The sequence below is a fragment of the Capra hircus genome, chromosome 7 (genome assembly GCF_001704415.2).
Source record: "Capra hircus breed San Clemente chromosome 7, ASM170441v1, whole genome shotgun sequence".
Classification (NCBI taxonomy): Eukaryota; Metazoa; Chordata; class Mammalia; order Artiodactyla; family Bovidae; genus Capra; species Capra hircus.
Genome location: NC_030814.1, coordinates 72,522,537 through 72,538,729, shown reverse-complemented (window position 1 = coordinate 72,538,729; position 16,193 = coordinate 72,522,537). Strand labels below are relative to the sequence as shown.

The 16,193-nt window shown below is 54.8% G+C and overlaps 2 protein-coding genes across 3 annotated transcripts in view; one reads left to right on the top strand and one right to left on the bottom strand.

The window, feature by feature from the left end:
* The window catches only part of CDHR2 (cadherin related family member 2), a 45,663-nt gene extending 42,042 nt beyond the window's left edge, over positions 1-3,621 (top strand). For both annotated transcript variants that reach the window (XM_018050639.1, XM_018050640.1), the window contains exons 30-32: positions 5-85; positions 268-325; positions 3,347-3,621. In XM_018050639.1, coding sequence (XP_017906128.1) covers positions 5-85; positions 268-325; positions 3,347-3,481 — 274 coding nt within the window. In that variant the 3' untranslated portion in view covers positions 3,482-3,621. The remainder of the gene's footprint in view (positions 1-4; positions 86-267; positions 326-3,346) is intronic.
* On the bottom strand, positions 3,650-15,133 carry GPRIN1 (G protein regulated inducer of neurite outgrowth 1). Its single transcript, XM_018050641.1, has 2 exons — positions 14,586-15,133; positions 3,650-7,489 (listed from the first exon to the last, which is right to left on the bottom strand). Exon 2 carries the CDS (start codon positions 7,321-7,323, stop codon positions 4,552-4,554), a length of 2,772 nt encoding a protein of 923 aa, XP_017906130.1. The 5' UTR covers positions 7,324-7,489; positions 14,586-15,133; the 3' UTR covers positions 3,650-4,551.

Genomic DNA, 16,193 nt, shown 5'->3' with positions numbered 1-16,193 from the left:
CCAGGGCCAATCCCATGCTGAACCTCCCCGCCAAGGACCTGGGCTTTGAGTCCCAATCTTCCTCCAGCGACTTGGACCACATCAGGTGAGTAGTGCCCCTGGCAGCCAGGCTGGTTGGTGGTAATAGTCATGGTGTGGGGAAGGGTGATGATGATGATGGTGATGGTGGTGGTGATGGTGATGGTGATGGTGGTAGTGGAAGTTGTTGGCCACAGACAGGTTGGACTGGGCCTGCCAACCATCTGAGCTCCATTGTCTCCCCTACAGCATCAACTCCCTGGATGACAATTCCGTGGATCTGGAAAATCGCACGCAGGAAATCAAGGCAAGTTGGGGGATGAGTTGGTACCGGGGGTTTCTGACTTAGGGTGCTTCTCTTAAGAGGTGGGGTTCAGGACAGAGCTCGAGGGACCTGCTGCTGACATGGGTGTGTCTCTGAACTCAGCCCTGGGAAATCCCACAGCTTTGGAATGGGACCCAATCCTTATTCCTCTACTCATTCACTGTGACCCTGGGTGGGTGACTTCTTCCCTCTGGTTCTCAGTTTTCTAATCTATAAATGGGGATCAGAACACCAACTATTCAAAACTGTTGTGAGGATGAAATAAGAGTGGGTATAAAAACCATCTGGCACAAAGCAAGTGCTCAGAAATCTGGTTCCTTCCCTTTATATCCTTTATATAAAAGCTGGTGGGGTGGGAAGAGGAGATCCGGAGATGAACATAATCCAACTGAAGAGCAAAGGTAGGCTCGAGTGAAACAGCGCTGTTGTTGGTTCAGCACGCTAGTTGGTTCGGTTAGATCAAGCATTTGCATAGCCTGGGCTGCTGACATGGGGAGCTCTTTAGATGTGAGTGTATCAGGTCACAGCCCAGAGATTCTGATCAGTTGGGGTGGGCCTGGGAAGGAAAGTGCTGCTAAAGCTCCTAGGATTCTAATGTGCAGGTGAGTGAGAACCTCGCAACTGGGAAAGTAGATCAGAGGGCTGGGTGGGGGATGGGGTGCCGGAACCAGGAGCAACTATCCTCTCCTTCCCACTTTGAAAGCCACCACTGGAGTAGAAGCTCTAAGGCCCACTGACCTTCGATAGTCTCTGGTTTTGTGTGTGTGTGTGTGTGCGTGTGTGTGTGTGTGTGTAGGGATGGGTATCCTCCCGCCATTCACCTTATCCACTCTACTTTGGGTCCTACCCTCAGCCTAGCCCTGCCCTCTTGGGGATCCACAGCCACCCTTCATGCTTCAAGACTTTTACTTCAAAAAAAAATTTTATTTATTTGTTATTGGCTGTGCTGCGGCTTCCCTGATAGCTCAGTTGGTAAGGAATCTGGGCTGTGCTGGGTCTTTATTGCTGTGTGGGGCTTTCTCTAGTTGTGGTGCATGGGTGCCTCATTGTTGTAGTTTCTCTTGTTGCACAGCACAGGCTCTAGGGCAAGCGGCCTTCAGTAGTTGCAGCACACGGACGCCATAGTTGAAGTTTGCAGGTTCCAGAGCGCCAGCTCAGTAGTTGTGGCACAGGGCCTTATTTGCCTCGAGACATATGGGATTTTCCTGGAGCAGAGATCAAACCTAATTTCCCTGCATTGGCAGGCGGATTCTTAATCACTGGACCATCAGGGAAGCCTCATGCTTCACAACTTATTTTCCCTTGAGGATCCCTTACTTGAAAAGATTTGGTCAACCAAAGCCTCTCACAGGTGTTAAAATATCAGAATGCTGCCCAAGGACCTGGCTGTCACTTGAAGGCCTCCAAATGGGCCCCCAAGGATGAAGGTGATGGATGGGGGTTCAGGCCACCAGGCAATGCTGGAGGCCTCTGGTTGTATGGCTCATCTCTGGGTTCAAGATGGTTTGGAGTAAAAGCTCCCGCTTAGGTGGAGGGAAACAGTCTTGCGGGCTGGAGCCGGTGACTGGGCAGGTGGCCCCTAATGGAGGCTAAGGTTGACCCTAGTGGAGGAGAGTGGAGTGGGGAGGGGAGTGGAGTCAGAGACCCCAGCAGTGGGGCTGGACCTGGGGGTTGGGGAGGGCCAGGGAACTCCCAGGGAGTCTGGAGAGGGAGGAGGATCAGAGGACTGAGCGTCTTCAGTCTTCAGGCCGGGAAAAAGCCAATCCTGCGAAGGCAGGGAGCGGGGTTCAGTCTCCGAGAATCCTGCAGCAGAAAGCGGGCCTTGAGGTCTCCAAGTGTGGAAAGCAGGTGGGGCCTTTTTCCACAGACCCCTTGGTGCCGACTCACCTAAGCCTTCCATAAATGTTTGTGTGGAAGGTCTGAAAGACCTGAGGGCTCATCCAGTCTGAGTTTTTCAAGCAACCGAGGCCAGGGAGGGGTGTTGAACTGCCCAATATCAGAAAGTTCTCAAGGTCAGGGCAGCCCAGAACCCAGGTCTCCTATCTCCCAGGCCAGGCCATGTTTCCTGGGCTGCAATGTGCCAACTGTTCCCAATGGGGGTCTGTGTGGAGGGCTCTGGGGAGCATGGCAGACTGTTTAGCTCCTCCTGGGACCCCCTCAGATGTTCCACTGTTTACCAGGGACCAGAACAACCCCAGTCTGGAAAAAGCCCTTAGTGAGCCCTAGGGAGGGTGGAGGTGGTGGTGGTGGTTGGGGCTTTGCTCCCATGGGTGTTCTCATGGTGGAGTAACTGAGCCTGGGGGCCTGGCTGGTCCACAGGAGGGAGTCTTGTGAAGGTGTGAGTGTGACATGTCACATGGTGAGAGGGAAGAGGGAGGGCAGGAGACAAGTTAGTGTATGCCGTGATGGCCAGCAGGCAGGACCTGGGTGTGATGTATCCCTCTGGGATGGCAGAATGACCTGCCAAATTCAACCAGGGGCAGCGTGGAGTTGTGGACAGGCTTTAGAGTCAGCAAGACAAGCGGTCCAAACCTTGCTGTGCCCCTTCTGGGCCAGAGAGCCTTCCAAGCCTCGGTTTCCTCATCTGTAAACTGGGGGACATTATCCCTCCCTCAGGGGGTCCTATGAGTACCTCAGGTCATGGATGGCTGTGCCCAGCACCCACCGTGCATGCCATGAGGTACAGGTGGCAAGGACTGTGGCTGGACTGGCTCTGGCACAGGACACAGGGCCTGACTTATTCAGGACCTGGCAGAAGACCAAAATGCCGCCATGCTCATGGGCAAGACAAAGGCTAGAGTAGACCCCTGAGGCCCACCCCATCACCTGAACCCATCTGCACCACCAGTAGTCATGGCCGCCTCTGGGACAGAGTCAGGAAACTGAGACCCCAGCCAAGGAGCCATCTGTTCGTGAGCTTGAAGGCCCATTCATTCTCCTAAGGACTGGAGAGATCACTCCATCTTTGCCCTGGTCTGACCCCTCCCCTCCCTCTTTCCACAGAAGGAGCCCCCGAATGGTCCCATGGGGCCAGATCTAGAGCCCTGGAACAGTGAGCTGTCCGGGAGGAAGGCGGGCTCAGAGCAGAAGGAGGAGCTGGCCTTCACCAACCTTGGCCTGGACACCACAGATCTGTGATGGAGGCGCAGCCACCAGACCCTGGCCACAGAGCTCCACATGGGCCCCCACTCTGCTGATCCACCTCCAAAGAGGCCTTATTACCCCCAAATTACACCTACCCTTCCCTGATCATAAAAAGCTAAGCTGCTCCACCTCCATCTGCTTGTAGCCAATCACAACTGACAAGGGTTGGGGGAGTATTTTATTACCAATGTATTGTGACAGTTTGTAGCCAAAAACCGTGGCTGGAGGGTTGGGGAACAGGGGTACTGAGTGGTCACAAGGGACTTGTGGGGCTCACGGCACTGGGGAATGAGGGACCAGAGAGGGTGGTCTTTTAGGGACTACGGTGGTTGTAGAGTGAGCTTTCCGTCGTGTCCCCAGCACCCAAGGCCAGCTGTCACCAGGCTGTGGGCCTCTGACCATGACCCTCCAGCGTTTCTGTGACTCTTGCAGCTGCGCCCACAGGGCACTCCTGCAGCTGCCTTTGGCCTGTCTGGGAATTGTGGAGTGGTGTCCAGTGAGGGTGGGGATAGGGCCAGGTGAGGGGGGGACAGGAACAGGGGACGACTACCAGCATGCAAGAGATGCCCAGGCCACGGGGCCAGCCCGCCGCGTGGACACGCACTCGCATACACCCCGAGCTTGCACATCGGGGGTCTCACATGCCAATCCTCACATACTTGGGGCTTTTGTACACAGTTTCTCCCGTTCTGGGGACCTGGCTGCCTCTGGAGACCACAGCGCACCTGTCTGGACATCTCAGGAGTCTGCCCTAGCTCTCAAGGCTAGGTTCCCAGAGGTCGCCTAGTGTGGCAGGGAGGGGGTGGCGCTGAGGGCTATGAGGGGACGGGGGGGGGGGGGTGTCGGGGCTGGGTTCGTGGGCTCCTGACCACGAGGGAGCTGGGTAGAGGGCATTCATTGGTGTGTTTAGGAAGGGAAAGGGGGGCTTGAAAGGATGAGAAGGCCCTAGATGCTGCCCGCCCCTTGGAGGCCTGTCGCGCGTTGAGGGGATCCCTTCTAGGGGCCTGGGATCGAGAAGGGAGCCTGAGAAGGTTGGAAACCCGGGCGTACAAAAGCGGAGCCGATCACTCGGCCGTGGGCCCGGCCCGCGAGCAGCATCGCGGGCGCCGCACACTCTGCAGCAGCGCGCGGAAGAGGCCCGGCGGGCGCTTGGCGGCTCCCTCAGCGGGCGCGGTGCGGACAGAGCCCGCGCGGCCGGGGCCCGGGCGCGCAGCGGGAGGTGGCGGCGCGGGCGCCCCCTGGCGACCGTGCTCCTCGATCTGTCGCTCCAGATGCTTCTGGATGGCCATGCCCAGCACCTCCACCTCCATGGCGGCGCCGTACACCTCCCACGTCATGCCCTTTTCGTCCCAGCTTACGTCGCGCACCGGCTCGACCGCCTCGGGGGGCGCCGCGGCGGCCGCCAGCGCGGAGCCCGGCCGCACCCGCACTTCGGGGAAGGCGGGCGGCGCGGCGGCCTGCGGCGTCATGGGCCCAGTGGCCACGGAGCGCGTCTCGGCGGCGCCCAGGGACACTTGCAGGCCCGCGTCCCGGCGAGAGGGCGGCCCGGGCGCGGGGCTGGGCGCGCGCGGCGCCCCCTGGAAGCTGAAGGCCGGGCCGCCCGCGCCGTCCTGCGGAGACATGGGGCTCACGGCCACCGATACGCAGGCCTGCGAGCCCGCCTGCGTGCCCGCGTCCTCGCGTGGCGGCGGGGCGCTCGCCTCCCACGACGGCACCTTGGTGAAGTTGTCGCGAGTCCGCGGCCCGGGCGGCGGCGGCGCGACCGCCTCCAGGCCGGGGCTTCTCTCGGCCCTGGCAGCCGCCGGGTCCTTCCGGACGAGGCTGGAGGCCTCGGAGCTGGGCAGTGACGCTGGCTCCACGCGGCCCCCGCCATCTGCGGGAGAAGGAGCGGAGTCACAGGGTTTGTCATCTGCCTGCCTGGAGGAGGCCTTCTCCAGAGTCAGGCTGTCCCCCTTCCCTGACGATGGGGGCTCCCCCTTTCTTGGAGGCACAGAGTCAGTCTTGTCCAGGGCTACAGGCGCCACCTTTCCAGAGGCAATAGAGCCTGCTGATGCTGAGGATCCAGGATCCGGCTTCTCTGGGCCCAGTGGCTTCTCGTTCGGCGAAGATGTAGCCTCTACTTTCCCGGCTGAGACGGTGCCCTCCTGCCCAGAGGGTGTGGTTTCCGCTTTGCCCTCGGACTTGGATTCTGCTTTCCCGGAGGCCCTGGGATCCACCTTCGTGGAGTTCATAGGATTGCCCTTCTCGAGGGGCAGAGCATCCACCTTTCCCTCTGGGACAGCTTCTGCCTTTCCCGAGGATGCCGGGACTGTTTTCCCTAGACTCACGGGGGTCACCTTTCCTGCGGACTCGGAGTCTATGTCTCTGGGGAGAACAGCTTCTGGCTTTCCCTTGATCACAGGGTCCACTTTCCCTGAAGTGGGGGGATCAGCCTTCCCCAAGGCTGGGGGACCCACCTTTCCAGGGCCCAGGGGACCTGTCTTTTCCGAGGACAATGTGTCTGCTTTCCCCCTAGTCACTGCCTCAGCTCTTTCAGAGGAAGGAGGACCCATGGGACCAGAGGACGCAGAGTCTATCTTTCCTGATGATTCAGGATTTACTTTTCCAGGAGGTGATGTTTTTGTGTTTCCCACAGAGATGGGATCCCCCTTTCTGGAGGACACTAGGTCCTTCTTTCTTGAGGATGCGGTTTCTGTCTTTCCCACTGACATCAGTTCTGCCTGCACGGGAGACAAGGGCTCTGGCTCTCCTGAGCACACAGGATCCACTTTTGCCAAAGAAACCGAACCCACTTCGCCTGAAGACATGGGGTCCATATTTTTCAAAGACATGGGCTCCACCTGTCCAGTAGACATGGTTTTTGTCATTCCCACAGACGTGGAGCCTTGCTTTCCTGAGGAGGCAGGGTCCATCTTTCCTAGGAACTGAGGGTCCTCTTTTGTGTAGGACATAATTTCTGCATTTACCATAGATACAGGATCTGTCATCCCCAAGTGAGTAGGATCTACCCTTCCTGATGGCCCCAGAGCCACTGTTCCAGGCATGATTTTGCCTGGTGACCCTGGAAGCAGCATTTCCAAGGACACAGGATCCGCGTTTGCTGAGAGCTCGGGATCTCTCTTTCCCAAGGCTACAAGATCTGTCTTTTCTGCAAATGCAGGCCCCACCTCTTCTGAGGACACTTGAAGTTCTTTTCCTGAATACCTGGGCTCCTCCTTTCTTGGGAATACAGGATCCACTTTGCCCAAGGATCCAGGCTCCTCCTTCCTTAGGGACACTGTATCCATCTTGCTGGAGCACTGAGGATCCACCTTTCCCAAGGATCCAGGCTCCTCTTTTCCTGGGGTCACAGGATCCTTCCTTCTAGAAGCCACAGAATCCCCTTTCCCTACGATTGCAGGCTCCGTTTTTCCTGTCAACATAGGATCTGTCTTCCTCAAGGACTCAGCATCTTCCTTTCCTATGGAAATGGAATCTACCTGTTTTGAAGACTTGGAATCCATATTCTCTAAGAACATCAGATTTCTGTTCTCTGAGGGTGAAGGATCAGTTTTCACTGAGGACACAGGCTCTGGCCTCCCAGAGAAGGTGGTTTCTGGTGTTCCTGAGATCAAGGCTCCTTGTGTCCCTAATGTCTCCTTGGTGGCTGCCTCTTGGGAAGGGATGTGGGTCATGGAGGGGTAGGCCACACTCCTGCCAAGGTCCTCAGAGCAGGACGCCCCTTCCCCAGCCCCACTGGGGCTGCTGTGTCTAGAGTCCATACTTGGGCTTTGGGCGGGGGTGTGCCTTGGGTGTGTAGGGATGGCCTTTTGCTGGGAGGGGCAGCAGTCCCTCATGGCCTGGCTCCCAGCCCCCAGGCTCCCATCCTGTGGGCAGCAGAAGGCTGTGGGCTGGGGTCCTGGGGGGCTGGAGTCCTTGCGAAGCAGCTGGAGCCAGGCTGGGTCTTCAGCACTGCCCAGTTGCCCTCATGACCATGCTTGTGCCCCAGGCTTCTGTCTGGTTCTGAAACACAGAAAGAGCAGACTCAGACTCAGAGGAGACCCAGTGGGAGAAGCCTCTATCCAGGCCTCTTCCCTCTCACTGTTTCTAACAGCCAGGCCTTCTTACCACATTCTCTACCTTTGTCTGATCCCCTCCTGTCCATAGGGTCTGGGCTAATAAACGAACCCAACCATACCATTTCCCTGCTTCACTGCTCCCATTGGCCCTCTGGATAAAGGCCAGGCTTCCTAAAAGGGCAATCAAGGCCCTTCACAACTTGGCCACAATCTAACTTTTCACCCTCCCTTTTTAGCCCACCCCATGCAACATGCTACCTAGAAGTTATGCTGTTCTCCTTTAGGCCATGGGTCACAAATTCTGATGCTATAGGGGCCAGGTAGGTAATCTAATCGAGGGAAGCAGACTGGGTCCTCAAACTAGAGAGCATGTGCCTTGTCTAAAGGGGGGACCATATTCCATTAGCCAAGTACTGTCCTGGAGAAATGCATCCTGGTAGTATCAGTCAGAAGTGGGAAATACAGAAGTTTAATGTAAAATATCCCAATTAATTCAAGATTTAAAAACTCTGGTATGTGGGCCAAAGTATGTCTGTGGATCACCAGTTTATGTCTGTGTAGGCCCTGGGGAGATGGGAATGGTTTACGATTGAGGAAAGGTCACAGTCTGAAATGTGTGTTTTCAAAGATTGCTTAGGAGGCTGGAGAGGAGGGGTTGGCCAATCATTTATTCAACCTCTCATGCATCCTGCTCTTCATTCATTTACCCAGCCCTTTCCCTGTGATGGTCTAGATGAGAGACAGTACGGCAAAGGTGGTGGGGATGAAGAGTTGGCAGTTTTGAGAGGTCCGAGGGAAACTGACAGGAACCAAACTGGATGTAAGAGGTGATCGTGGGGGTGGTCTGCAGGATTCTGGCTAGGTTGGGGGGCTGCTGGGCAAGACATCTGGGGAAAGGGAGAGTTGCATTTTGGACAAACTGAGTGTGTGGTACCTGGGATACACCCAGGGAGAGGATCTCGCAGGCCGCTGGATCAGCATGCAATTCAGTTTTTTCATACACTCAGCAGCCAGTGCAAGCAGAGCTCTGATTCCCCCAGATCTCTTCCTCCCGACATCTCCAAAGCCACATTGTAGTGCTCAGGCCAAGATCCCTTGACTTCTCAAACCCTCCAGCCCAACATTCGAGCAAAACATAATGGATCTACCTTCAAAAGAAATCCAGAATTTGGCAATTATCCTGAGCCAAACCCACACCATCTCTGACCGGAATTATTCCTGCTTTATTCTTCACTCTATTTGTTTATTCTCAACACAGCAGCCAGAGGGATCTTAGTAAAATTCAAGGCAGACCTCCTTTGCCCGGAACCATGTAGTGTCCCCATTTCATGCAATGTAAAAATGTTAGTCACTCAGCTGTGTCCAGCTCTTTGCAACCCCACGGACTGTAGCCTGCCAGGCTCTTCTGTCCATGGAATTCTCCATGCAAGAATACTAGAGTGGGTAGCCATTCCCTTCTCCAAGGGATCTTCCCAACCCAGGGACTGAATGTGGATCTCCCGAATTACAGGCAGATTCTTTACCATCTGTGCCACCAGGGAAACTCCTCACCATAGCCCACAAGTTCCTGCATTTTCTGGCCCTGTCACAGCTCTTGGTCTTGTCTCCTACTGCTCTCCCCTGATTACCCTGCTTCAGCGACCCGTCTGCCCTGTTGGCCCCTGGACCCAATACCTTGGGGCGTTTGCACTGGCTGTCTCCTCTCTGCCTGAAATGCTTTCGCTCCCAACATCTGCATCTCCCTGAAACTTTCCCTGACATATCCAGTATAAAGTAGCCTCCTTCCCAACATGGGCTGGTGCTCTCCTCCCCCCTTGCCTTGCTCCATTTTTCTTTCTGGTACCTGTCTTCATCCTCAAATTGCATATGCTTGTTTATTGCTCATGATGTGTCTCTACCATGAGAATGTCCGCTCCAGGAGTGTGGGGACTTTGCCATGTTAACTGATGTAGTCTCAGGGTTGAGAACAATGACTGGCACATAGTAAGCAAGTGGTTTCCAATACATGTTTGTTAAATAAATGACTGAATGCCCTTTCTGTGACGTTGGTCCCACCATGCCACTCTTGGCTCAAAGCCCTCTTTGCTCTTTTAGGGGAAATAAATTGGTTGCAATCTTTTTGGAAGGACATTTATCAATATCAGACTAATGGTGCATGAGAACATGGCTGGTAATGAGAAGAAAACCAGGAAGTGTGTTTGTAAAATGTGGGACAAACATATGGGAAACCCTCCACCCCCCACAGCTGTTAGAATGGGTGGAGTGATGAGGAAAGATGCTCAAGGTAAGTCAAGGAAAAAAACCAGGGGACAGCATGGCTAGTGGGTTTCTGTGAGTGTAGGCAAGGAAAAGGATAGATACACATCTGTAGGTGTATTTATAAAGAGAAAATTTCTGGAAGGAAACCCATGAAACTGTTAGCAGTGATTGCCTTTGGGAAGTGAGACCAGAGAATCTGGAGGTAGAAGAAACCGTTTTATTAATGCTGCTTTGCAATGCTTGAATTTTGATTATGTGTGCATGTATCATTTTTAAAGAAAACAGGGAAAAAGAAACTTAATGACTTCTTGTTATCTTTAGGGTCAAGTCCAACTCTTTAATGTGCTTCTAAGCCCCTGTGTATTTACTCACTTGGTGGGCTTTATCTTTCATTATGCACTCCATCCCCCACAGCATGTGTACACACACACACACACACACACTCAAAAATGCTTTGGGTTCAACCAGGGGTTCAAATTCTCTCCCATCTTGGCCTCTACAACTTTCCTGCTTGGGTTTTATTAAACCTTCAGTTCTCAGTTTAAATGCCACCTCCTCCAATGACCTTCTTTGCATACCACCTTCCTTGGGGTTCCTGTGGCCTCTTGTTCTACTCCTAACCAGACTCTTGTCATTCTGCCTATAGCCCTTTACACCTCTGGATCCCCACCTGGCCCTCAGGTGCCTGGATGGGGATTCAGTTGCTATTGTTCACCACTGGGTCCCCCAAGCTTTGGGCTTATGGGACTTGGGGGGTGAGGATTTCACCAAAATAGGGGGATGGGAGGAGAAGCAGTCTTGCAGAGGATGGTGGGGGACTGGGTTTTGGGAAGTTTAAGTGGGGTGTCTGCGGGTCTTATAGGGGAGATATCCAGGAGGCCTCTGGGAGACAGGTTTGAAACACAGGAGAGGTCTGCTGGAATTCTTTGGATCTGGTTTTCATCAGCATAAAAACAGCAGGTGTATGGGGAGCTTGGGGCTTCCCAGGTGGCTCAGTGGTAAAGAATCCGCCTGCCAATGCAGGAGAAGTGGTTCGATCCCTGGGTTGGATCCCAGGGAAGATCCCCTGGAGAAGGAAATGGCAACCCACTCCAGAATTCTTACCTGGGAAATCCCATTGTCAGAGGAGCCTGTGGGCTATAGTCTATGGGGTTCCAAAAGAGTCGAAAATGACTTAGAGACTAAACAACAACAACAAAATAGGGAGCTTGGGCTGGAACTGGAAGGAGTTGCCAAGGGCTATAGGAGGTATGCTCTGAGTCCTCACCAACCTTCTTTTCACCCCTGGTAGCCCAGCCCCGGGGTCCTCTCACACCGGCCCCTCCAATAGGCTCCCTCCCCCAGGTGAGGCATGGGCCAGAAGTCAGGACAGCTCCCCAACTTACCAGCTTCCTGATTTTATACCAGCTCTATGACCTTAGGCAAGTGCCTTCTCCCCACTAGGGACGCTAACAAACCTACCCCCTGCTCCCCCAGGGCTGCAGGGAGAATTAAAGAAGATGAAGGGTGTGCACGCTCCTGCTACTTCAGGGCTGGGCTGTGTACATGCAAGGCCTGTTTTTATCTACTCAGTCTGTCAGAGCCCAGCTGTGCTCCCAGGAGGGGGCAGGGGAGGGAGGGCCAGCAACACAGGTACAAACTGGCAAAACCTCGCCCTTGGACATGCCTGATCAACTTGGAGTGCTGAAAAAAAAATTTTTTTAAGTTATTGATCAACATCTAAAAATTAGAAGAGTTCATGTGAAAATCAGATCTCTAGCTCCTCTTGGAAAACTAAGATTTGGCAGTCTGCATGTGCTTCCTTCATAGCAGCAGCGAGCAGTGGCTGCCTCCTTAGATGGATCCAATCAGCCACCATCTCTACCCCTCCCAGTGGTGTCCTGGGCACTGAGGTTGACTGCCTGCTGCCATTGATCACTGATTTGCACCATCATTTTTCTTATAGCAGCCCCTCGTGGGTGTTATTCACCTGGTCTGTAGCCACCTGAGTTCTGGCTCTTGACCTAGATGCCAAGAAGGCGGGAGGTGGCCCTGCACGCATGAAGTTCTTACAAGGCTTATTATGTGAAAATCCTGTACACTTTCTGGGCAGATGCTCTGGTCTTATTTTCCAGAGAAGGACACTGAGGTTCGAAGAGGCGGGCATGGCCAAGCTGGCAACATGCCCCTTCTGAAAGTTCCATAAGAGGCTACCTTCTTAGTTGTCAGTCCACAATTCTCTGATGTGGAATAAGGTCCAAGTTGGGACAAAGAGCCTGGCCACATAGTTAGAAAGATGTGGGGGTCAAGCCCCAGCCTAGTCATTGACTTGTTACATGACTTTGGGTGAGTTTTTCCACACTGAACCTCAGTTTCCCAATCTTTCAAATGGGGGAGATGCCTGCATGCTAAGTCGCTTCAGTCGTGTCCGACTCTTTGCAATCCTATGGACTGTAGACTGCCAGGCTCCTTCCTGGAGAGGAATTCTCCAGGCAAGAATGCTGGAGTGGGTTGCCATGCCCTTTTCCAGAGGATCTTCCTGACCCAGTAATTGAATCCACGTCTCTTACATCTCCTGCATTAGCAAGTGGGTTCTTTACCACTAGCATCACCCGGGAAGCCACAAAGGGGAGAGGATGTAGTTATACTAGGCTGAGGCCTGGGTTTACAATCTGCCAGGATACTATTCCTAGAGGCTCTACCGCTTGCAGTTCTGCTAGGCTTTACCCAGCTCTCAAGAAAGCCTTGGTATTCTCAAGTCATTTCTCCAAAAGGCAACCCACGCCTGGGGTCTTATATTCTCGCCTCCCATCTCCCACTGGACTCAGCTCCATCACTCTCCCACTGTGTGCTCAGCCCTGGGCCCAGCATTCTCAGGCTTGGTTTTGCATCTGGACTCCACAACAGTCTCAGGAGGGGGGCATTATCATCCCATTTCACAGATGAGGATGCTGAAGTTAGAGGCAAAAAAGACTTGACCAAGGGCACACAGCTGGGAGAGGATGGGGCTGTGATTCAAAGCCTGTTTTGTCTGAATCCAAACCCTGGTTCTTCCTACTCACATCAGCCAAGATCTTGGACATTGATGCGTGGTTCTTAAAACCCCTTTATGCTCTTCAGGGTCATGCCAAGGGTCCTCCCAGTCCCCTGGATCTAACAGGCAACAGCACAAGGAGGTGTCTAGGAGAGGAAGCAAGAGTGTCTTCTGTGTGAGAACCCACTTGTGGGCACACCCTTTGGGCAGATGATCCTGCACACTTTTGCCTCCTGATGGAGGTAAAAGGTTGAAATGACCCCCAGTTGTGTGGGCTGGCTCACCCGGCGTGCAGCGGAGCATGTAGATGGCTTGTCGACATCTGCGCCAGCTTAGGCCAGCCTGGGGAGCCAGAGTCTGGCTCCTGCGTTTTGCTCAAGAACTTGGTGTGCACATGTGCAGTCTGTATGTGCAGAATGCCCTACGTGTCTGTGTCTCCTGGTGGCCATTTGGACCCTGTGGGTATGCACATTCATGGCCACCTGGCCTCAGAGCCTCATTCATGGGAGAGCTGGCTGGTATGTGCACAAGCGTTGTTGTGCCCTGCTCCCAGGCAGAGAAGTCCCTGTGAATGCTCACTCAAGCCCAGAGACCTGGCCAGCCTGTTATTTCCCCTTTAGGATTTCTTCCCGAATTGGAGCCAGGACTGCCAGGCACCTGCAATCACCTCTCCCCATGGTGATAAGATTGACAAAGGCTTGCGGTACTTCAGCAGGTGTGTGTGTGTGACAGTCTAGGTGTGCTGTACCTCACCCTCTCATCCCCTTGTCTTCTACAACCGTCAGAGCAGTAAAGCGTCCTGCCTGGGGCTGGATGGGAGAAGGAGTCTAGCAAAGGGTGATATCCAGTCTTCCTTCCAGAAATAGCCTTCAGGGCAGCTGTCCATACACTCACAGGAGGGCAAGAGTGGACATGCAGGAGTTGAGGGGTGGAGAGCAAGCTGAAAGTGTGTGATGGAGTGCATGACACACCTACTCCAGGGTCTGGGGGTACACGAGGGACACCATGATGTGCAGGTGTGAACAGGCGCAAGCAGGCCAGAGTAGGGTGGCTGCGAGTGCGTTGTGATGGGGACTATTGCTGAGTTGAGTGTGTGCTATGATAGGCGATGGCTGATGTGAGTGCGTAGCAATGCCTGGGTGTGTACGCAAAGATGTACTGGGTGGGTGCACAGGTGGCCATGTGTATGAGTCTGATGGAATGATCAAGGACCATAGTGTGTGTAAACCTGTGGCCTCGAGTGGTGAGCGTGTGACAGTATATGTGGTGGACCCCCAGAGTGTGTGCCACACCGAGCGTGCGACAGCGAGTGTGCTTGATGGTGCCAATAGAGCCACTCGATCGCCGAGCTCGCTCCATGGGGAAAATGAATCAACGCGGGCGGACCCTTTCCCCGCGGTGGCGGGAAGCGCCCCCTCCCGCACCACGGTGCCAAACAAAGCGGCAGTCAGAGGCGAGGCCAGGCGCGGGGCCGGGGTCTTACACACAGGGCGGGATGGCCCGCAGGGCCCCTCGGGTGCTCGGCCAGGACTGCGGACCCGCCCCCGCCCCGCCCCAGAGAGGAACCTGGAAATGGACACCCGCCGCCCCAGTAGCGCGCGTACCTTCACCCAGGCGCACGCCAGACACAAGCCGCGCGCTGTGCCCAAACCCCGCCACCCAGGCGGTTCGAGGACCCTGGACAGCGGCTCTGGGGCTGCTGCGAGCGGCAGAAGGGGGTCGACACCGCCCGTTTGTAGCGAGCAGCAGATGCAGGAGCAGCGCTTACCGGGCTCTGTCGCCGTTCCGTCTCCTCGGCGAGCTGCGCTCTGGCTCCCGCCACCGCCACCGCCCGAGCTGCCTCGGCTGCCTCCGGCCGGGCTGGCGGGCGGACCCGCGGACTCGGCGCAGCCGTCCCCCGCGCCAGCTCCGCGCTCCCACCCCGCGCCCCGCCCCGGGCATGCGCGCTAGCTGACTGGCGGCCTCAGAACCCGGGAGGGGGCGGTGCCGCCAGGGAAGCAGGGGCCCAAAGGAGGGAGAGGCGCCCCTCGCCCGCAGCCCCTCACTGCGACCGCTAGGCTCCTGGGTTCCCCGCCCTCCTCGACCCGGTTAGCGTTTCACAGACTGGATACCGAGGGGCGGAGAGGCTGCCTATTTGCTGCGCGCCTGTTGAGGGCGGGGCACACTGTCACTCAGATCTCACTCAATCCAGCCCCGCGAACGCCCTCTGCTTGTTTCACCGAGGAGAAAACTGGGGCCCAGAGAGGGGAGGCCACTTGTCCAAGGATACTCGGCCTCTGAATAGAGACCCAGGTCTGCGCCATGTCCGAGCTCCCCCTGCGCGGAATTTCCCGCCTCCTCCTTGGCCGCACTTCCGGCCTTCTCCCACACCCCCACTTCGCCCCGCCCCCGTCCCCTTTGTCTCGCCGCCACCCACGCTCTCGGGAGTGGAGGGACCTGCGTGGTTGTGGGAGGAGGGAGAGAGCCTTTGATTTCCCCGCTATCGTCCTCCCTAGCCAGGGTGCTCGCTCACCTAGTCTGTGCAAGCCGGGTTCTCCTCCACCCTCCAGCAAATCATTTCACCTTTCAGAGTCTCAATTTCTCCATCTGTAAGATGGGACTAACATGAATCACCTTACAGTGAGTAGTCTTGGAAGGATGAAGGAGCCTGAATTAGGTGTTCAGAGGCTTTTAGCTGAATTTGAATTGCCAAGGACAGGAGGACTTGTTGCCCACCCCACCTCGACGTTTCTCAGCCGAGAAATAGCCCCCTCCCCTTTGATTTCCCAGAAGGGGAAAAATAAATCTGTAATTGCCAAAAGGTGATAAAACCCTCTCACGTGTACTGTAAAATCACCTACTAAGAGTGGTAGCAACTAACGTTAATATGCTTGTTTAGGGGCAATGTTTTTATGGTAAAGCCCGCAAGTTAAAGTAACCAGTAACGTTACCTTGTTTTCAGGTTTCATCTAATTTCCATTTCCAATCACTTTTAAGCAAGTTCATGTGAATGTATTATATCCCGTTTATCAGATAAGAAAACAGATACTGGTAGTAGGTCATTTGTTTGTTAGTAATGAAGCTAACTCCTGAAACTTCAGGCTTCACCTTTACTTTCTATTCCTCTGACTTACCTGGTGAGCCACAAGTCACTGTGATCGTTAAAAGAAAAAAATTAAAAAAAAATCTAGACGGCACACATACAAAAAACGCCCCAAAACCTATCGGACTGACGTCTGCAGTTAGCATCCCAGGGAAGCAGAAAATGGGGAGTGACCAACCAACTTTCAGCACCACGGACAGCACCAAGGAACCGGCGTCTTTAGCCCTGAAAATTGCTCATTTACCACAAAAGCATTTCGCTTCACAGTTTACAAACGCTATTCTACACTCAACG